The 21,674-nt window shown below is 40.0% G+C and overlaps 5 protein-coding genes across 10 annotated transcripts in view; 4 read left to right on the top strand and 1 right to left on the bottom strand.

Annotated features, from left to right (window-relative positions):
* LOC100878243 (synaptogenesis protein syg-1) overlaps nt 1–21,674 on the bottom strand; it is a 162,958-nt gene that overhangs the window by 123,902 nt on the left and 17,382 nt on the right. The window lies entirely within an intron of this gene.
* Nucleotides 13–6,345, top strand: RIC-3 (RIC3 acetylcholine receptor chaperone). 4 transcript variants are annotated; one of them, XM_076535493.1, is made up of 8 exons: nt 13–157; nt 395–748; nt 1,214–1,476; nt 1,573–1,765; nt 2,552–2,601; nt 3,213–3,370; nt 3,444–3,630; nt 4,244–6,345. In XM_076535493.1, the coding sequence occupies exons 1-8, from the start codon at nt 13–15 to the stop codon at nt 4,727–4,729; spliced, it is 1,836 nt and encodes a 611-aa protein (XP_076391608.1). In that variant the 3' UTR covers nt 4,730–6,345. The 4 variants fall into 4 exon arrangements, with proteins under 4 accessions (XP_076391608.1, XP_012151828.2, XP_076391607.1 ...); XM_012296438.2 differs by having other exon boundaries at nt 2,549–2,601; XM_076535492.1 differs by lacking the exon at nt 2,552–2,601 and adding an exon at nt 2,070–2,209.
* LOC105663946 (mitochondrial inner membrane protease subunit 2) lies at nt 6,475–7,433 on the top strand. The gene is made up of 3 exons (XM_012296297.2): nt 6,475–6,631; nt 6,832–7,153; nt 7,233–7,433. Exons 2-3 carry the CDS (start codon nt 6,848–6,850, stop codon nt 7,431–7,433), a joined length of 507 nt encoding a protein of 168 aa, XP_012151687.1. The 5' UTR covers nt 6,475–6,631; nt 6,832–6,847.
* On the top strand, nt 7,457–9,827 carry LOC100877262 (KICSTOR complex protein ITFG2-like). Of its 2 annotated transcripts, XM_076535498.1 has the most exons (6): nt 7,457–7,603; nt 7,692–7,911; nt 7,999–8,288; nt 8,361–8,998; nt 9,096–9,330; nt 9,575–9,827. In XM_076535498.1, exons 1-6 carry the CDS (start codon nt 7,457–7,459, stop codon nt 9,752–9,754), a joined length of 1,710 nt encoding a protein of 569 aa, XP_076391613.1. In that variant the 3' UTR covers nt 9,755–9,827. The 2 variants fall into 2 exon arrangements, with proteins under 2 accessions (XP_076391613.1, XP_012151689.1); XM_012296299.2 differs by having other exon boundaries at nt 7,692–8,288.
* LOC100877145 (sodium-coupled monocarboxylate transporter 2) lies at nt 10,162–20,313 on the top strand. The gene is made up of 9 exons (XM_076535499.1): nt 10,162–10,416; nt 10,868–11,089; nt 11,327–11,672; nt 12,369–12,523; nt 12,683–12,823; nt 12,897–13,005; nt 13,359–13,580; nt 13,799–14,301; nt 14,517–20,313. The coding sequence occupies exons 2-9, from the start codon at nt 10,869–10,871 to the stop codon at nt 14,608–14,610; spliced, it is 1,791 nt and encodes a 596-aa protein (XP_076391614.1). The 5' UTR covers nt 10,162–10,416; nt 10,868; the 3' UTR covers nt 14,611–20,313.

The raw sequence follows: 21,674 nt of genomic DNA, 5'->3' as shown, positions 1-21,674 counted from the left end.
AAATTTTCGAATATGGCTGAAATAACGGATTTTGGCCCAAGAAAAACGATTTTTATTCTAGCCATTGTGGCAGGGTGCTTCGCGGTTTTGTGGCCGAAAATTTTCTATCCTATGCTCACAGCATCTGTCACTCCACATCATACATCCGATAGTTCTGGTAAGATTTTAATACACGTATCAAATTAATAATCCTTCAGATGTTTAAAATAAAAAAGGATGAGTGACAATTTATCAATGTATTAAAATACATTGATAATGACCTCACGGAAGATTATAATAGCTTTCTTCTTTTATAATTTTAGTTTTTAATGTTTTCAATTAACTATTTAGGTTCGTAGAATATATTTTAGTATCTTTTTGTAATCATTCAATTGTGTTCTTAAATATTTATTAGCATGCTGTGACGTAATATTTGAAAGCGATGTGACTGCTGCCGATATTGTGTACGAAATATGTCAGAACATATTAAAACATCATCAGATTGATCCACGTGTAAGAGATGCTTTAAGAACAGTAAAATTGACTCCACAAAGTGCAAGTCTATGTAAAGAAGAAATTTTAGCAAGATGTGGCATAGATCTGTCTACTTTTCTTGCCGAAAGGGAACGTTTGGGAAAGTCTTATAAACAAGTTTTGGAAGAAATCAGATCATTTAATAGTTCCTTATGCCTCAAAATGTATTTTGGTATACCTCTTTCTCAACTAGGAATACCGCATCTGATAAGATATCATATTTTAATGCCTCACAGTAAGAATCACAAAAAGTTTTGATCAAAACTGTTAACAGTACTCACTAACAGCACATAATACATGCAGCTTTTTTCTGCCGTTAATGTACTTATCTATTTTCAGTTGTATTTAAATGTTTATTAATACCATTGAATTAATCATTTTTTTTAAATTTAAAATATAATTTTGGATTTATCAATTTTACCGATTATATATGGAAAGCAGATTCAAATTATCTCTTTCAGTTGGCAAGTTGCCAAAAGAGCAAGTATAACTAGCAACGAGTAGATGGGAATAAGTTTGACCTATAGTTACAGTTGCATCTATCCGTGTAGTAATTTTTCTTGTTATATGGAAGAGCTATATACTAACAATATTAGTATATAGTAACTAACCATGTAGTTTAATACTAATATAATAATGAATGTAATAAATTGTTTAAAATCATTTTATTTCTGCAACACTGTATTCATGTTTCTTTTAGGTACTCTTAGACAAGAACGACGTACACCGCCTCATGCAGGAGGTTTGCATCCTGCGTTGAGAGAGCGTGGTAGAGCTATACCTTCCTCTCACATTGTACCCAAAGTAACAGACAGACCCGATCACGTTGTGCCAAAAATGAGACCACCTTTGGGTGGTGCAGGACACGTTGTTTCTGCACCAAAAGGAAATGGTACCATGGGAATCATTATGCCATTGTATACCTTAGGCATTGTACTGTTCTTTTTGTATACAATTGTTAAGGTAATTTGTAGAATATGTTTTATAAACAATATTTTAAAATTATTATCAACTTATTTACCACAAATTGTACCATGAACTTATGTTTTATTTTATTAGGTTCTAAAAAAAAATTCGGATAGTGAAATCATTTCAGAGTATCCAGGAGTTGCAGCAGAAAAGGAGTTCCGAAAGATGGTATTTAGTCCCGAAGCTTTTGCCAGTGCAATGACCGGGGGCACGATGCATTATCAAAGGGAAAGATCATCGTCACCTGATAGGCCTACACCTACCATAGAGGAGCTAAAAGATCGTAAGTTCTTTCAGTTTTTAAACAGTTATCGACGACACTTGATTTACTTTATCATTAATGCAGTGTTTTCCTTGAAAGCTAGTTCCTTTAAAGAAATAGCGAAAGATAAGGTACATGTTTTTTTGAGTATCTAATCAGATTTTTAAATGGTGTTGCATGATGCAAGGTTTGCACAATTAGAACACACACGTATTTATACCATGAATTTAACTAAAACAATGTTAGACTAAAATTACAAGTATTGTAAGTACTCGTGTATTTTCTCTGAATTCGTTTGGTAATGTTGTACATGCTGGAACACAAGAAGCGGCAGGAGACATAGAGATAGATCAACTGAGACGACGTTTGGTCGAGACGGAAGCAGCCATGGAAAGAATTGTTGTTCAGATGGGCAACATATCACGTTCAGTTATGCATAGTCCAAGCTCACAACAAGAACTCAAGGTTTACTAGACTAATTATGAAACAATTTACATTTTCAGTTTATTAGTCCTTAGATATATGCACGTTGTTGTGTTCTGATTGCGTTTAAAAATTTTACCTTCTCCCAACGTACATTATGTACATATTATATTTTTACTACAAGGTCTTCTATTTTGCTTTTTCTATATATCGATGCTTTTGTATAACCATTTTTAAACTATTTACAAATTTTTATACATCCATCTTGATGATAAGTGCATACTCATATTTTAGCTGAGTGAAATACTCGTTCAAAGCATTTAAGTCATTAAGTATATTAAGTAATAGAATTTTATAGTTCTTAATTTTATATTTAAATAGTAGATGGGCCTCCAAAGTCCAAAGGCTTGGCAGGGGTCGATCGCTCGTTTAAGGTATATTCTTTGCCTCAAAGATTTGTTAACCAGAGTAACCAGAGTTTGTGAGAAATTATTTGTATTAAATTTTTATTCTTTCATCAAAATTAAATTTGTCCCGTTAAAAATACTCATTCATCATGATATTAGGGATTTAATCCTATAATAACCACGTGTTAAACATGCAACATGCATCAAAATCTAACATTCAAGAATTATAAATTTCAACCGCAGTAAATGTTTCCAAGTCTTTTCTTAAAGTCAACTAAATTTGAATGCATGATAATTGAAACTTATTAATCGTTCTAATCGAAAAGGAAATTCGATTATTTTTATATATTTTTTTTTAGCATTGTGACCTTCTTTTCGTTAAAGTAAATTAGCACGATGCTTTTGATGTTTTATCTGGAAGTTGCATGATTTTTATATAAATGCTATATTGTACTCCTAATAGAAATAAAAAACGTTAAGTTTTTATTAATTTACGAATATTAACCATCATGCTGTAGTATCAGTTAAAAGTAATATATATTATAATATTTATTTTATGTTATAATCTTGTAATCGTGTAACTATTTTTTAAAGAAAGTAGCGCGAGCGGTAGTTCATTTAAATAATTTAATTTACAGAACGATGCTGTTGCCCAGGCTGATTATAGTAACACAGACGAAGAAATAGAAAATATAGAACATTCACCGACCGTTAAAGTCATGGGTATGGAAATGACAGCTAGTTGTGAGGGTAAAGGTAGTAGACCTACTACTCCTATAATACCTATTTCACCTAGGTAATAGAAACATTATCAAAAGTGTAAGCTCGTTAACGCAAGATTTCTAAGAGCATTAATTGCATTATTTTAGTCACGTTGAAAGGGAGAAAACACCGCCAGTGCCAATATATTTAGAAGGTGCACTTCCACCACAGTGCGAATTACTTGTAACAGATTCAGAAACACAGGCACAAAAGCCCGAAGAGGACGTGGAAGCACCTGTTGTACTTTCAGGCAAAATGACCCTTTCCCTCATCAGTCTCGACCAAAATGCAGCTGTAAGAAAATATTAGAATTACCAACAGAATCAAATGAATCTGCGGAGCCTTGTTTTATTTGGTGATTCTTTCATTCATTTAATTGTTTGCTTCTGTACAGATTACTTAACATGAAAATGACAAATCACGAGAATTATATGAACCGCAAAAACAGCTTCTCTACTTAATTGTCCGTGTAAGCTCAATACCAATATGCTATCGTGCAAATAATAGTCATTTGGATTCTGTGATTTGTTTTAAACATTAACATCTAATTTATATTATGCATTGTATTTATTTTTATTGATCTACTAATTTTATACCAAAACGCATACATTACACATTTTACATTCTTCTTATTGCAACAAATTCTTATCACTTATATTATATTAACCTACTATTAATCTAATTTTTTTAACAATATCAGTGAATAACATTTGTTTATTTAAACTAATTGAATCTATTTAATGGCGATGGAATTAGTTACCGCATTTAATTATTACAGTTAGAATCTATTGTTATACAATTATTACACGTTCATAAATACATACAATCTATCAATTTTCCTTACTATAATTTAAACACTAAAATCACTGAATTATGTCGAAGATTAACTATTTTGCTATTAACTTAGGAATATGAAGAAGAAAATCAAGATTTACTGGAGGCAGAAGATGTCACAATTTTAAATGTGGAAAACCGGAAAATAGTGCCAAATGTTGAAATAATTGATGGCAAAGAAACGGAAGAAATACAAGATAGAGAGACTGAAGAAGAAGAAGAAGTAGAGGAGGAGGAGGAGGAGGAGGAGAAGGAGGAGGAGGAGGAGGAGGAGGAGGAGGAGGAGGAGGAGGAGGAAGAGGAGGAGGAGGAGGTGGCGGTGGCGGTGGAGAAGGCGCAGGTAGTGGAAGGGCTGGAGATATTAGAAGAAGAAGAAGTAGAAGTAGAAGTAGAAGAAGAAGAAGTTGAAGAAGAAGAAGAAGAAGAAGAAGAAGAAGAAGAAGAAGAAGAAGACGAAGAAGAAGAAGAAGAAGAAGAAGACGAAGAAGAAGAAGAAGAAGAAGAAGAATACGATGAGGACGAAAGTAACAAAGAAGATGATGATGGAAGAAGCATATAAAAAGCGTGTAAAATTTTCTGTTAAACGTGTCAACGAGAAGCGTGTTTAATTGATATTGCATGATATAGAAATGAAATGTAAAAGAAACAAAGAAAGAAGTGGAAGAAGAAAAGAGTAAAAAATAACCACTATACGAACAACGAATTGCGGGGAGTGAAAATGGTGAAATAGAAGAGACTGGAGACAAACGGGTTGCCTTATAATGAAAAGACAGTTCAGCAAAAAATAAAACTGAGATGATAAACTAACGTTTAATTAAATCAGTGTTTACCAATCTTTAAAACTGATGGAACGATAAAAAGCAGAAATAACAGCATAATTGGTCAAAGTAATTACAAATGGTACAGAATGTTGGTTAAGCACTACCAAACACTTGATAAGTTCACAAGACTCGAATTTAATGCATGATCATGTTATTGCCAGTTGTATCCTATATTTAATAGAATCAGAAATTTATTAATCAGTGGGGCCAAACAAGAGGCAGTGCTTCGCGCATATGTCCGATAACGTCATTGTGCAATGAAGACCACAGAATTCTAGTACAGTCAATAGATACAATACAATTAAACGCTACGCAATTCTAATCTGATTCTGATTCTGTATCAGGTATACCGATTGGCAAGCACTGATCTATATGCTTCTGCACATACCAGTTTTATCAGTTTGATGCTACTTAGTACTTTTTTTTATTACGTCATCAACATAACCATTTTGTTCGGTTTTTTTATTTACGAATTTTATATCGCGTTGTATATGGCAGTATTGCAGTTATGTTTGAACGAAGATTTTATAACGTTGTAGTTTATAAAGTCATGTAGTACGCAGCATTGTCATTTTCATACCTATGTTTAATTAGTGCGATTCTATATCGAATGCAAGTGCAAAAACTCTTGTTATTTTCTGTATAATATAGAGTGATGTTTCTTATTGTAAAAAATGAGAAAAATTAAAATGCAAGTTGAAATTGAAAATACTATTATACGGAAAGCATACAATTTATTTAATTGCATGATCTTCCATGATAACGGTAACGATATTATTAATGTTCACAGTATTCATTTCTTCATAATCAGTATCAGTTAAAATTGTTAGTATTGTTACATAATATCTATATAGAAAGAGTTAATAATAAAATACTAATAAAAAAAATGCAGGTAATGTTCTGGTTATTCGTGCATAAATTAAAATAATTTAATTTAAAATATTTTGTTAAAATATTTGTTTCAAATCAATTATGCAAATATGTCAGTTGCATAAGGCTGCCGCATTTTTTGTAAAACATTACTAAACAGTAATAGGAAAACGCAAAACGTTGTAGTACCAATTCGTTATATTATAGCCTTGAGAGAACGACTAGTTATATCCTGTATCGCGTAATATAATTTCAATATTAATTTAATAATACCCAAAGCATTATTATGACGATAAACTTTTATTAAAATATAATTATTATTGTTGGGATAGAGCATTTGTAATCGTATCTGATTCACGAATAAACGTATACATACATATAAAGATCCATCTAAGAAAAAAAATAAACTATTTTAGATTATCTATTTTAGCGCCATAGTTACTATCAACGTTGTTATCAAAGAAATAAATGATATTATTACAAATTGATATTTTCAATTGATTCATCGAGATATACATTTCAAATCTAGTTACACGAATTGCTGCTTTCAGGATTGTTGGTGGAAAACAGTTGGTATTATATAAGCGCGTGTTGAATAATAACAACAGTTGCTGCAAGTCTAAACACTTTACTCATAATTTTCTTTATAACCTCAATTTTTGGTTACCAGTTTAATAAACAGTAAATATGGTTTTTCTTTAGTATTAACCAACTCGGATCTTAATTTGATCTGTACTATATAGGAAAAATAAGAAAGAAGAAATAATCAGGTATTAAATACCTTTTCAATTCAACGACTGATATATATAAATACATTAACCTTTAAAATTTTCGATTTATAGAAAATTACTGTGTAATTTCGTTTTTTATCGTGAAATCACGCGATTTAGAATGTTAAATATATAGTAGAATTATAGGATATATAATTTCATACATTATTTCCAATAAATGATTTGGTTATTATTTTTAGGATATAAATGCGATAGATGAAAGTACGGCAGTTTTTCGCTGGTATCCTTATAGGCATTCCTACTGGGATTACCTTCTTGGACAAGATTGGTTATATAGCCAAAGTAGAAGGTGTTTCTATGCAACCAACCTTAAATCCGGACGAGAAGAATCCAGATTACGTTTTTTTAAATCGTCGCGCAGTTCGTACTCAAGATATTCAACGCGGCGAGATAGTTACCGTAAGATCTCCAAAGTCTCCGAATCAGATTTTAATTAAACGAGTAGTGGGTCTTTCTGGAGACATTGTGCGCACCCATGGGTATAAAACAACTATTCTTCAGGTATTTACAGCTGGAAAATTCTGAAAAGTTAATTGTTTCTTGCACCGTTGTACAAATTCTAATGCTATTTATTTGGCAGGTTCCAGAAGGTCATTGTTGGGTAGAAGGAGATCATATTGGAAGGTCCATGGATTCTAATACATTTGGACCAGTTTCTACGGCGCTGATAACCGCGAAAGCTACATCTATAGTATGGCCACCTAGCCGTTGGCAGTATCTCTATCCTTCTATGTTAAATCACAATTTTCCATTAAATTCGGTAAAAGTTCCGGGTGGATAAACGCAAACGTTAACGCGGACAATATGAGGGCTGTGAGTTTTGTTAAGAGGCTACAGTGGGATTTACCTGGCACCGTGTGTAGACACGGATTAACAATAGGAGACGTTGATAATGACGGAGATAACGAATTAGTCGTTGGTACGGCAGAGGGAGAACTTTATATTTTCAAAGTAAATATTACGCTTTAGGTTTCCTAACAGTTTACATATAAATCTTTTCGTACATACTGAATATATATTTGAAATCATTATATCACAGGGGTCCGAGTTATGGCAAAAAATACCTGGCTTAGGTCTCGTCACTAGCGTAGCGGTAGGAGATATTTTTAATTATGGACGAAATGCGTTAGTTGTAATTTGCGGAGATGGTTGGGCACATATTTTCTATAGTCCAAGATCCGTTAATCCTAGTATCAGTAATACAACTTTCGCGCAGCAGTCAACTAAGGAAACTATCGATCACGAAAATATTAAGAGCAGTAAGTTCAAAAATTTCTTCGATTATTTCGATTATTTCGATTATTCGATGAATACGATAGACTTTACAAGCATGGATTTAATGGCAGACGTTAATACGACCAGTTCCCCAAGTTCGGATCAAATCGATGGCACTAACGAGATCAATGAGCTGTCCGGTAAAATGGAATGCGTGCACGTACAAAGAATTCCAACGAACACAAAAGTGGTTTTGGTAGCAGACGTGGATAAGGATGGCGCAAATGAGATGATACTTGGTTTAACCGATCGCGTAGTTAGATCTTACAGATGGTCCAGCAATCTAGAGTTAGGAAGAGGAAAGTTAGTCGGATTGAACAAGTGGGAATGTGCCAATCAGATAGGAACAGTCACGTTGCAGGTACAGTGGATCTAAAGAAACCGTAAACGAATTCGAGTATCCCGTAATAATTGACGTTTTATTTTCATTTAGCACATGGCTGATGGAACGCCAACATTGTTAGTTGCTCAACCCGGTGGAACGTTCATGCGAATTAAATGTAACGCCGAAGATTGTCACTCGGAAGACGGAATTCATCGAACAAATAACGAAACGGCGGCGAGTTGCGTGGATTATCAAACTCTGGGAATATCGCGAATGCGTAATCAAAATATTTCAACAGAAATCATAGGAGATTTAGAATCTACGGTAGAGAAACAAGAGGTTTCGAGCGAACATGAACGCGGAAGAAACGTAAAATCCGCTACGAACGATTCACGGTCGGAGTTGCGTAAAGATAACTTCTCGGACGCGACAGGGGAACGAACGAGCAAACTTTTCCAATGCACCGAATCTCTCGGTACGGATGAAGTTGATGGGAATATTTTGGGTGGCAACGTGATTCTTGGCGATTACGACGAGAAACCGGAAAAAGATTCCTTATTACCCATGTACAAAGACTTTTCTCCCGAAGACATGAACGACAATAATAATATAGAGAGTTTCAAATCGAAAGATAGAGCGGATTGTGAGGCGAACGTCGAGGAAGATTCATCGTCGCAAGGAAAACCTTATGCTCTTGCTACGTTGGACGGCACGATAATGTTGGTCAAAGACGAAATCATTTTGTGGTAAAATACTCGTAAATTTTTATCGATCTCGCACGTATACTTCTACCTGGTTTGTTTTTTTCGTTTACATCTTGTACGTTCCATACGTTTTCTTTAGGTCCATGCAAGTAGCTCATCAGATATTCGCTTTATGTCGATTAGACGTAACCGGTGACGGAACCGACGAGATAATTGCTTGCGCTTGGGACGGGCAAACTTATATTTTGGATCAGAAACGAAACAGCGTACGTTTTCAATTCGAAGAGCCGGTCAGAGCGTTCTGCACCGGTAATTACAACGTCACGCCTGGAGTTTCGACGCCTTGCCTCGTGTACAACACCTTCAACAATAAGGTAATATTTCGTTTATCGGAAATATTAATACCGCGGTGAATACCGTTATATTGCCACCGATAGAGTAGAAACGGAAAATTCTTGACATTGATGATATACCGTGTCGGTAAGAAGTTTTCTTCTTTGATCGTACGGTTATACAACGCGTGCCGACTTGGCACGTGGTGATAGTTTAATAACCGAAAGAAATGAAGAAAAATTCTCGAACGATAAGTTAACGTGCATCCGAAACAAATGTTCACAGATCTATCTCTACTACGACGTAACGCTTCCAAGTATGGTTACCAAACCATTGAACCCTTTCGAAGAATTGGATCCTGAAGAAAAGAAAACATTGGACGATCTTTTAGGCAATTGTAGCGACACGGAGAGACAACAAAAGATGCAGCAATTAACGGAGTGGCTGTTGTACGGAATGTCTTGAGATTTATACAGTCCATAAGATAATATTGTAAAAGGAAAAGAGAAGAAAAGAAATATATATATATATATATATATATATACATGTATACATATATAAGTTGTTACAAATTGTTGTTCTTGCTCTTTCGCTGGCGCGTTATATCGTTTGCTGAGTCGTTCTAGACGCGAGCGATGTTTGATCAACGTCCAAAATAATTTATTACTGGTATCTTCGTGTCTATTCTATTCGTTGGGACAGCGATTCGTTGTTCTGTATACACCTCTGAAATTCTTCCCGGCAAACAAGGCGTCGGCGACGTTGGTTACCGAATAAAATTCAAGGTTCGAGTTGGTTTTTAAGGATACTTAACTATTTGCGAAACATTGCGAAAGACGGAACACTTTATCTTCCCATCATAAATTAGCCTTGATGTTTCGTACAACATTGGTTAAACATATAGCATCAGAATTGAACGTCATCGTTGTCAGTAAGAATGTAGATCCAGTCGAGTACTTTTCCAACTCGTTACTATCTTATTACGATCGAATCGAATTGGCTCGAATCAGCGACCGACGTTCAGATTGAAATCTTGTTCAACTATTAAGATCGTGAGATTTTCGGATTATCGATTATACTTGTCGATGAGAGCGCGATAACGCGACTAAAGACAGACAGATCAACAAGTGAGTGTTTTAGTTTTTATTTTCTGCACGTCGAGCAACATCGACGATCATTGAATACTGCGTTAGAGGATAGCGATCGTGTTCGTCGCGAGTTTAATGTCATTCTAAATACCTGAAAAAAGGAGAAATCGACACGTGGGTACTGTAAATATTTGACTGCTTCTATTTCCTAATTTTCCGTCAAGACGTTCGAACGGTAATTGAATATACTTGTCGAAGAGAGAATAATTTAATTGTTCGTTACGAGTCGAGTAGATACTATCGTTTCGTTTGTCGCGACAAGTTTTATCGCAACGTAAATAAAGGAAAGAAGAAAATAATGAAACGAATAAAAATAGTAAAACGGAACAGTTCGTTGGTCGCGGATCAATTTTGTCGACGACAGTCATCACGAGCGAGGAAACAAAGCGTTCTCTCGATGTTTTAATTTTCGATTCCATTGAATTTGTAGAATGGCCGAGAACGAAACAGGATCTGATTTACTTGGACAAGAATTGAAGCGACTTACTTTCGGATGGACCGATTACACCCTTTTCAGTGGTCTGTTGGGGATCAGTGTCCTCATAGGGATTTACTTTGGCTGTTTCAGTAAGAAACAGGATAACACTACCGAGTACTTGCTCGGAGGGAAAACAATGTCCTGGTTTCCGGTTAGCATGAGCTTAGTTGCCAGGTAAGGTGTATTCTTTGAAAGCGTTATTTAAAAGAAAAACGTACGGACACATCGACGAAAGCGATCAGGACTGCCGAGAGAAAGAAATTGAACACGTTCGATGAGAAACGCTAGATAATATGGATCAATGATACGATCACGTATGAAAATTTCACTGGGCAGTCTTTGAAATTTCAAAGCGATCGAATTGTTTCCGAGCATAACGTAATTGTTTTTTGTTTTTCAATGAATTTTCAGTCACGTATCAGCTGTTTCGTTGCTGGCCGTACCAGTCGAGGTGTATCAATACGGCACACAGTATGCCGCGTGTATTTTTACGGCTGTGATATCGTGCGGCCTCATCTCCATTATCTATGTGCCGGTCTTTTATCAATTGCAATTGACCAGTACCTTCGAATACTTAGAGATGAGATTCACGAGGTCGGTCAGGACCTTCGCCTCGTTCCTCTACACCTTTTCGTTGATCATTTACGTACCTTTGATCATCTATGTGCCTGCTTTGGCATTTTCACAGGCCACAGGGATCAATCTACACCTGATTACTCCGGTCATCGGTATCGTGTGTATATTTTACACCACTATAGTAAGTGAAACGCCTTTTAATTCATCATCGACATTGTCGATACTCATCGATGAATTCGGACACAATCTCCGAACAAAATTCTTCTCGTACACGAACCGATTGTACTTTGAGAAATAGCACTTATCGGCGATTACTAATGTTACAAATCTGCGATAGCTATCTTTGCCGTTCGATTATCGATGTTTACAAACATCATTGCGAATGTCTGTCGGGTTATCAAATACGAGCACCTATTCGATAACGCGCGGAAGGATTATGAATGAAAAATATAATTACGATAATTGTTTGCGCTCGTGTATCCCATCGAGGACTGTATCGATCGCGGCAGGATGTAAAGTTGCTAGTTACGGACGTAACTAATGATTAGATTGATTTAACTTAACATTCAACCTTTCGAATACGTGCATTCTCGATGAATGATTTCATCTTTAGGAATTTCATTTAGCGATACAACGAGAATAGGATAAACGAAGTGACCGAATATCGTGGATGGTTATTATACTAACAATTTTAACTAACTAATCCCTAGTTTCTTTATTAATCCGTCTTATCGTGTACCGTATCAGATACGGCTACGTTTCTGATCGAATAAATAATGTCAATATTTGCCGTCTCGGTAGCATTGCGAAACAGTTCAATTCTAAATGTTATTTATAGATCGAAGTTAAAACGAAGTCTTTGTTTAAACATATTTAGGGAGGTCTAAAAGCTGTCGTGTGGGCGGATACAGTTCAAATGACCGTGACACTGGGAAGTCTGTTTGCCGTGTTCATTCTCGGTACTATCGCTGTGGGCGGCTTCTCCGAAACTTGGAGGATAGCAGAAGAGGGTAGCAGAATTGTCTTTTGGAAGTACGAAAGCTTATCGACTTTCTATGGTTCAGATTATTTTCAATTAGCATGGCAGTAACTTACGATACTGCCATTGTTACGGAGCAAAATAAAAAAGAAAGTACAAGAATATGGAAAGAAATAACATATTGGGAATATCTGCTTTTTCGTTCGTTTTAGCATGGATCCTAGCATTTTTGCCAGAAATTCTTTCTGGGGTATGGCGGTCGGAATGACGATGACGTGGATGACCGGTCTCGGTATCAGCCAAGTGTCCATGCAACGATTTCTGTCCGTACCGAATCTTAAAGAAGCATACAAGTGAGCGTAAATGGTTATCAACGTTCAGAATCAACGATAATCGATAACCAGTCTATTTCGTCCGTTGTTTCAGGGCAATAGCGTTTATGGGAGTATGCTTAGTAGCCATTAAGTGGATATCGGTGCTGACTGGACTTATAATGTACGCCAGGTATCATAAATGCGACCCAATAAGCACGCACGTACGTCCTCTCCTTTTTCTCTTTCTTTACGAGATTAACCCTTCGCGGTCTGTTTATCCATCAAATTATTTGAATATCACGGCGAATCGCTTTCGATAAACGAAATTGTCTTAGAAATTTTTCTTCTCGTTGAAACTTTCAACGAACGATGAGGGAAAATGGCTTAGGAACGATGGGAAAGTTACAGAAGACTCGAATTATTCGTTAATTTAGTTGTCAAGATTTCCTACTGAATTTGTTTTGTTTTTTTTTTTTCAATTGAAGTTTAATCGTACATAAAGTAACTATAAGTGGACCGCGAATGGTTGAAATTCGCGTTCCGATCGAATCTTAATGGATTAATTGACCTGTAGGTAATTTCGAGAAGCGATCAACTACTTCCGTATTACGTGTTGGACGTTGCCAAACATATTCCAGGACTTCCTGGCCTTTTTCTAGCCGGTCTGGTTAGCGCTGGTCTCTCGACGATGAGCGCTATTTTAAACACAGTCGCTGGTACAATGTACGAAGATTTCATCGATCCTTGGTTACCGGATACCGAGAACAAAGAGGCGAGAGCAGCGAATATCATGAAGGTACGAAAGTAATTGGCAGAAATTATAAATTGCCAGCTACAGTTGTCCATAGTTCGTAGCCAGTTTCAACGATTTCATTCGATTTTAATCGCGTTTCTTTAGCGAAACTTATTTTACCATAGGTTCGTACGAAGCCATAAATACCTTGTATCGATTGAAACCCAACGCGAACAGATATTCCGTATAAAAATCAAACTGAAGGATTTAATGATTTTCAGTTGATCGTGGTGGTCATGGGCATACTTTGCCTATCTTTAGTTTTCCTGGTAGCATTTTTGGGCGATATATTCCAACTTTCCCTGACGCTTCACGGTGTTACGGCCGGAGCAATGTTAGGTATTTTTACATTGGGGATGATCGTGCCATGGGCTACGTCGAAAGGAGCTATAGCCGGTGGATTGCTATCCATGGGGTTGATGGTTTGGGTGATCGTTGGCGCTCAAGTGAACATGGCTCTCAAACGATTGGTGTATCCGCCTCTTCCTACCTCGACCGAAGAATGTTTAAACGTAAAAAGTAACGTTAATCAAACAACGATCGGTACGGATCCTACGCCGACTAACGAGGATAAACCTTTCGCTCTGTTTGCCGTATCGTTCATGTATTACACCCTGTTGGGTTTTCTGGTAGTGATGGTAGTCGGAACGATAGTTAGTTTCCTAACTGGTGTTCCAGACTTGAAGGATGTCGACAAAAATCATTTTCCGCCCATCATTCAGAGGTACGTAGCAAAAGTATCGATATCTAAATGAACCCTTTTTGGTCGAGTGACCAGGAAGAAAAAAAATCTGTGACACGATCGATAAAATTGAGGTAATAGATAAAATTCGGACGATACGGTGACAAGATTTTCTCGAGAAGTAGATTATACCTCTGACCGGAAAGGGTTAAATTGTTCGGAAATCGGTGAAATTACACGCGTACGTAACGTTTCAGATTCCTGCCACCGAAGAAATACACCGAAGTACCGTTACATTCGGTCCCAACGGCGCTGATAACGAACCAAGAAAAGGAAAAGCTGAATTCATGAGAAGAAACGTGGCTCGTTCAATTTTCAGATATTGTGTTCATAACTCTGTTAAAAAGATTCAACCAGTCGACGAGACGAGTTAGTACTGTTAACGATTAAACGACGTTACCAATAACACCACGGTCCGTTAACGAACAAATAGCCGATAAGCATCTGGTCGACTCAACCAGGACCAAGAAAGTATCCTCGTTCGTCGAAGGAAAGCTCCGCGTATAACTGGTTCGTTCCCGAGTTGAAAGCACCCATTAGTCCCTCGATGAGGGTGTCAAATTGACTAGATTATATATCAGTCCCACGCATCTCGATACAAACAGCTCTTCTAAACATCTGGAAGGAACGATGCCTATCGGATTAGGACGAACGTAAATGCAAAGGGTCGAGTATTTCCGTCGAGTCACTCGTCCTGTTCGCCTCGAAAAATCCGCGACACAGGTCGATCGTAAAAGTAGTATCACCCGCTTGGTAAATGTTCGTAGGTACGCGTTTCAGCTTTGTTCCCTTCAGGGAAATTGCTTCAATTCGGATATTCGAAACGGTAAATAAATCCGCGTACGATACTATCGTCAGCGTTGGCGAGCGAGCAAACTCCCGCGTTTTGTAAAAATTAAATAAATTCATCGATATTATTCGTGTTCTCGGTTTATAAAAACCGAAACAATAGCCGTGGATGCTATCAAATGGAAATCGGAATTTCCAAATCGAATACGAGGTTCTGTCGAGGGTCTATCGAACGCGTAAATTTTGTACCCCTCGAGACTTGTAGCGACCGTAACGTTTCTTTTAAGCGAATTAAGAAGTTGGAATCGCTTCGAATCGAAGCGTTCTATTCTCATCCGAATTCGCAGTCTCTTCGAATCGGTCTCGTTAAGGCTGAATCTAACCGTAGTCGAAGAACATAGTGTACGATTTATCGTCGGAATAATAACAATAGGAGAATAATAGAGTAGGAGAAACTATTGCGAGTTCCGTGAAGAATCAATAGGCGAGATGTGGTATATCGGTGCGATACATAGAAAGGACAATGCTTGAACCGGGTACTACGGGTCACGGTTGACCAACTCGTAACGCGACAGCTTTCTAAACGTATCACGGGTTATCGTTAACTTTGTTTCGATAACACGAACGTTTACGAGGTAGATACGCGCTCGAAAGGATGAATCTTTTTTTTTGTCGTTGCACGATGGTGAACGACAGAAACGAGAGAAACGACAGAAACGAGAGAAACGAAGGGACACGCGTTCGAATTCGAGGAAGAAAATGTGGAACGAGGAGGTTAGGGCTAACCCTTATCAAAGATTCGAGATATTATCCTCGGCTTTGGAGGGAAGTCGGTCGAACGGAGAGGATTGCCGGTGAGAGAAGGACATTACGCGTCTGGCGTGGAAACGGCACTTCTGCCTCGAACCGGAGACCACATTCCAGCGAACCATTTTATTTTATTGGACTGAAAGGTGTCAAATATAGGTGGCAAGGGTCCTCCTACTTACATTCCTTGGCTTTGCTTTGCTCGTCGTCGTGCCGTGTCGCGCCGCACCGGTCTGATTTCACCGTGTAGGTAAAATCTAGAGGGAGAGAGTCGAGCCATTGTGGCCGGGTGACAGATTTTTGACAGATTCTGTCCGATTCGGTGTCGAGTGACGGGGAGCCCGATCCTTGCTGGATTCCTGCGGGGTTAACTAGTTTTACCATCTTCGTTCGATCAACTTTATCGCTCGTTGTCTCGTGATACCGAGTATAGCCATAAAGCTACGTTCGATAATTGGTAGGTAATAATAGGTCGAAGCGCGAGAAAAAGGTAAAGCAAGAACACGATGCTACCGGAGGTGATTCGGCTAGGCTCCTCTAATCTTGTATTCTTTCTTGCTCTTTCTCCATTGCTGGTCGAGTGGCAGCTATATACGACGGGGTTCCTCGGTTTTTGTGAGGTCACGGTATACGCGCAAAAGCGCATAAAAGCCGAGGGGGCCGTACGGTGTGGGATACGGCTTATTTCGGCGACAATACGTAGGGCTAGGCGCGAGCATAAAGGAGCATAATGCAGCCTGCTAACGTGAAAATTATTCTGTCAAACATTCGGACGTCGGATTACGGTTCAGCGTGGCTCGGTGTGGCACGACGCGGAGGCAACCTCGTGTCCCGGCAGGACACGCTTTTTTCAGAAAAGGCGCAGACGAACAACGACTAGGCCTAGCTCGCGCAGATGCCGAAAGGATTTCTTGGTCAACGAGACAGGATACGTCGATTCACGCGTCAACTCGGAGAAGAGGCTGGCAAATTGGGAGGTCGTCGAGCGAACGTCTAAATTTATCGCCCCATAGAATTCTAATATTACTCGCCGTTTAAAGAAACGAGTTAGTTATTCGCGTTAAAGCTCGATAATATAATTCGCGATTCTTTGCTGCGATATCGATCTTTCGATTTCCAAAGCGTTGCTTGGAACCTGATTATGATCAAGTTAATTTACGAACATGGTAATCGAACTTTTACCCGCGAATAACGTAGATCCATATAAGATCTTATCAAACATTTTTCGAGAGTCTTTTCCCATCCCCCTATTACGTCCCAGTATGTTCTCTAATACGCGAAATTAGTTATTGGCCGCGATCGTTCTTTATTCGACGTTATTTTTGTCCGTATGTTACACGGTTATTTGTATCCGCGGTCGTTCCTTCTGTCTGCTATCCATCGCGTAAACACTTCCTATGAAAATGAATAGCGGTGTCCCTCGTTCTCGAAAAACAGGGAGCATCGAGCGATGGAGCGAGAGGACTCGATTAGAGAGAGGGAAAAAGAAGATGGACATGGAAAGCGAGCAGGCCTCGGTCGCAGACACGCGGAATATTGTGACATTTCTTTCTTGGCTGACATTCGAATTTCAGGCTGGTAACGCGGTGCTTCCCTTCAACCGCACGCACGGCATCGTGTACGAACCGTGTGCCCATAGAATAGAACACGATATACCCATCTACCTCCCTCTGTTCCTTTTCACTGTACCAATGCAACCAACCAGCCGCACCCCGGCTGTTAGCAGTATATACAAACAAACAAACAAACAACCGTCGGCTGCTTCTGTCCACGAGACGGACACCCGACAGAAGGAATATCGTCGCTGGCAGACGCTCGGTTGGATGTGCAGGGACATTTTGATCCTTGGCCCATGGAACAATGTATTCGAATAAAATTACTCGCGGATGAGTTGTCTCGATTACAAGGAGAATAGGGTTAGTTGTAGTTTCTTCGGGAAATCGTGAACAGAGCCACGCGACACGGCTGTCCTCGATCTACCTAAGTTACGGTGTCGACAACAACATCGGTAAGGAAACGGAGTTGGGTCGGTTTCGGTAGTTGGCTTTCTAAGCTATCGGATAAACTCGTACAGACTAACCGTGCGCGATTTCCACCAAAAGAATAAATAAAAATACGAAACAGCGAAGAAGGGAAATTTACGATAAAATTTACTTACGCTATATTACGTTAACGCTCGGTTATCGTTATCTTGCCGGATTAATCGGATAAACGATTCGAAAAGCAAGTAGAGTTCCAAGTAGAAAATGCATATATCGGTGAATTGGTTTTAAAACGTACTCGACGCCTAGCTCCGAGTACCGAGAAAAGAGCGATCATCCAACGATAGACACGCAAACTCGATATAAACGGAAAAAATATTGCTCTAAATTTGAGAGCAAATATAGTGAGGCGAGCAGTCGACTCGGCCATGCTTTACCTCCAATTAGCATCTCTCTTAATGACGATCACCGAGCTAGGTTCGCGCTCGTTTCGCGCTCACCAACCTACTCCCCCTCTCGTCCGGCGTTCTCTTACCTACACGTACTCCGTCCACGGTACATTACGCGCGACACATACGTTCTCGCAAATACGTTCGTCGGTAGAGAGCGTGGAACATCGAAACGATGACGGTGACGGCGAGGCGAGAGACGGGGAAGGGATCTATAAAATAATAATAAAAAAAAAAAAGGATAAAAAACTCCTTTCCCCCACTCTAGGCATTCTCGGTTTCCCCTCCATAATCGTTCTCCCCTTCGAAAACGCGTAACGAATGCAAGCAACGCGCACCCCGCTGCACTCTCGTTCTCCCTTCTGTTCCGTATATTTCTCTTCGATCCCCCTCCGCCGTTACCTCCCCACTCCGTTCGCTGGGTATCTCTTTATTTTTATCGGCGACCGGTCGGAAGGTAGGTGGCGTACGTTCACCACGCCCCTTTCGTTTTCCTCCCGCCAATCGGTCCACGCTCGACCGGCCATTTTGGTCCATGCGGAGGCTGCGCGCCAGTTTCCCCTCTTTGTCTTCCGGCTGCACACACGGTGTGACCTTCGGAACGTGTGTGGGTGCACCGGAGGGAAGGATACCGCGCTCGCGTGTTCCTTTAAAACCGAAACAGGAGTGGTGGGGCGTAGAACGAACGAGGCGACCGGCGAACAGGCTCCGAGCACGACGGCGTTTAGTGTTTCCCCGAAATTCCGAAAAATTTCGGGACGCGAGATCGGTTCGAAGGATCTCCGTAGTGGTGGCAGTGGTGGTGGTGGTAGTGGTGGTCCTCGTCGACTTACTGAGCTACGCGAAATACAGTCGGTAGCAAAGTCGGAAGTAAAACAGAAGATCGTTTCTCCCTCTTCCGGAAGGTTCAGCCAGAGGGCGAAAGAAGAGCAAGAAATCCAGCGGAGCCACGCTCGAGTGTGGGAGTAACGAAACGTTCTCGAAAATCGGAGCTGTTCCAGAATCGTCCTCGTCTTTCTTCGATACGGGCAAACGTTCATTTTTATTATCCGAGAGTCCGTGTAACGTCATCGTTAAAATTCCTTGCCAGTGTTCCAAGGGAAGTAGAAGAGGGGCAAGAGAAACCGAGTCGGAGGACGGGCCAGTAGTCCGCACACCTATTCCTGCCGTCTCTCTCTCGTTCTTCTCCCACCAAAGCTTCGTCCAGCTGCTATCGCGTCGGTGTTCGCGCGAAAAGGACAGGCGAGGTTGTTCTCCCTAAGAGGGCTGGGAAATATACCCTACGTGGTTGAAATTCTTCCTTCTTTCTCGAGCAACGTCGCTCCCTAGGATACTTCGCGTGTGTTCCTTGGTTCGAGGAGGAGAGGAAACGCGATGGGTGGAAAGTAGGAGCGCGAAATCGAGGAATACTCGTACCGACTCGAGAGCATCCTGGGGATCAGGGGTTTGCTGGTGTGTGCGTTGCGTGCGCTCGTCGAGGGTGGGGAGCAGAAGAAGGTAGGAGGACGAGTCGGGAGGACGAAGGCAGCGCTATCGAGTGGCGGTACCAGGAAGCAACGGCCGTCGTCCGTCGTCATCGGCGTCGCCGAGAGAGAGAGAAGAGTCCGCCGCCGACAGAGTATCCGAGATATCGCTCGCGAGATACCTAAGCATCTGTGGCCAAAGTGAGTTTCGCGGAACGATATCCGGTCTCGCCTCGCCGCGCCGCGTCTCGTCTCGACGTGTCGTGCCGCGCTGTGCCGCGACGTGCCGCGCCGCGCCGCGTCGCGTCGTCGAGACCATCACGCTTCGAATCGAGACGGCAGATCCCCTTTTCTCGCGTCAGTTAACCGGGGTAGCGCGAACCGATCTGGCCCTATTCGACCTACCATTTACGCGCGTATCGCGTGTGACACGACTGGGATTTTTCTCCGCCAACTAACTGTCGACTCGCGAGTGAACGACCGCCAGACGAGTTCCGGAAGCTGCGCCACCGTTTGCCAATTAACCACGCAACGAGCACCACGGCCGGATACCAGTAGCGGAGAAGAAAGAACGGCTAACAGGGAGCGAACAGGTAAGGGATCGGCTCGAAATATCCTCATCCGATATTCTCCGTTTTCATTTTTCCCGTTTTCGCGTGGTCGACACTGTTACGGGTACAATATAATTCGAGAAAATTTCATGCAAAATTAATACAACGACTCCGAATCGCGATCGTAGCGAGCCGTGTCCTGTACGACCGCTTCTACTGCGGCGAATGTTTAACCCTTCTCTCCATTCTTCGTTCAAGTCGAAATCAATGATATTTATTTTCTCCGAAAAATTATAGAAGCTACACTTGCAGCTCTTGTACGATATTCGTTGGAACCTCGTACGCGCGTCGATCGTCCGTAAAGGATCAGAAATAGATACTTTTATACTTTTTAAAAACGTGCCTTCAAAAAGCGCCGGAAATTTGAAAATTTGCCGAAAAATTGTTGCAAGACGAGTAGCGAGATACGCGGTGATCAGCCGCGCTTAAACATCTTGTAAATATTTGTACGCTCGCGCGTATAGACTATCGTAAGATCGAGGACGAATCGTGTTTGATAATATTCCGTCGATCGGGCCATTATAAATTGTCAGAAATACGTGAACCAACATTTACTAGTATGTTTTCCTCGTTGGATTAATACGCGAAAATTATACGTTTACTACGATGCAAGCTTCCAATTTCGTTCGAGCGCTGTAAATACTATCGTTTAAGAATGATCGCGAACAAATACGCGCTACAATTACCTCGTAGTCGCGTAAAAGCGTTAGTCGAACATTAAATTCATAAATTGATTAGGAGGCGCGATTTAATTTGTAAGATGTAAGGTATTTATTATGCAAAATTGGGTATAGCTTTGCCTCGAGGCGTGACACGCCCTAACAACGGGTTTGGGCCCAATCAAAGAAACCCGTTACGTTCCATTTTTCTAATAAAATATCATTTTTAGCGGTCAGTAGGCGTTCTAATAATCATTAACGCTATTACTAAGCCAAATTCCTTGCTTTGTGAATTTTATGGCAATTCGGTGCGCTGAAATTAGATGCTTATCGTTCGAGTGCCGAGGCAGGCCAACCCCTTGTCTTATCATTTCGTTGAATTATCTGTCCATCGTTGAAGAACACCGTAATAACTTTAAGAATCCTTTTCCGCGTTATTTTTCTACCAATAACGTACGCGTTGCCTCGCGATTTTTCTATTAATCGAATGCTCTAGGATTAACTCGAATGGCAAAAAAATGCAAGGAACACGGTATATCGTATAGAACTTGTTGCCGATAATCTATTTGATGAACTTCGGTTCGAGTCCGAGTGA

This window comes from Megachile rotundata, chromosome 9 (genome assembly GCF_050947335.1).
Source record: "Megachile rotundata isolate GNS110a chromosome 9, iyMegRotu1, whole genome shotgun sequence".
Classification (NCBI taxonomy): Eukaryota; Metazoa; Arthropoda; class Insecta; order Hymenoptera; family Megachilidae; genus Megachile; species Megachile rotundata.
Note: the sequence above shows the minus strand (reverse complement) of the source record. Positions and strands in the feature narration are given on the sequence as shown.

Bases quoted from the DNA above. Each gene is read 5' to 3' on its own strand.
- RIC-3 (XM_076535492.1), top strand. From the start codon at position 13: ATGGCTGAAATAACGGATTTTGGCCCAAGAAAAACGATTTTTATTCTA. The intron at 1,766-2,069 runs GTAAGTTCTTTC...CTGGAACACAAG, and splicing joins CATAGAGGAGCTAAAAGATC to AAGCGGCAGGAGACATAGAG. The intron at 3,631-4,243 runs GTAAGAAAATAT...CTATTAACTTAG, and splicing joins GTCTCGACCAAAATGCAGCT to GAATATGAAGAAGAAAATCA.
- LOC105663946 (XM_012296297.2), top strand. From the start codon at position 6,848: ATGAAAGTACGGCAGTTTTTCGCTGGTATCCTTATAGGCATTCCTACT. The intron at 7,154-7,232 runs GTATTTACAGCT...TTTATTTGGCAG, and splicing joins ATAAAACAACTATTCTTCAG to GTTCCAGAAGGTCATTGTTG.
- LOC100877262 (XM_012296299.2), top strand. From the start codon at position 7,457: ATGAGGGCTGTGAGTTTTGTTAAGAGGCTACAGTGGGATTTACCTGGC. The intron at 7,604-7,691 runs GTAAATATTACG...ATTATATCACAG, and splicing joins GAGAACTTTATATTTTCAAA to GGGTCCGAGTTATGGCAAAA. The intron at 8,999-9,095 runs GTAAAATACTCG...CGTTTTCTTTAG, and splicing joins AAAGACGAAATCATTTTGTG to GTCCATGCAAGTAGCTCATC.
- LOC100877145 (XM_076535499.1), top strand. From the start codon at position 10,869: ATGGCCGAGAACGAAACAGGATCTGATTTACTTGGACAAGAATTGAAG. The intron at 11,673-12,368 runs GTAAGTGAAACG...AAACATATTTAG, and splicing joins GTATATTTTACACCACTATA to GGAGGTCTAAAAGCTGTCGT. The intron at 13,581-13,798 runs GTACGAAAGTAA...AATGATTTTCAG, and splicing joins GAGCAGCGAATATCATGAAG to TTGATCGTGGTGGTCATGGG.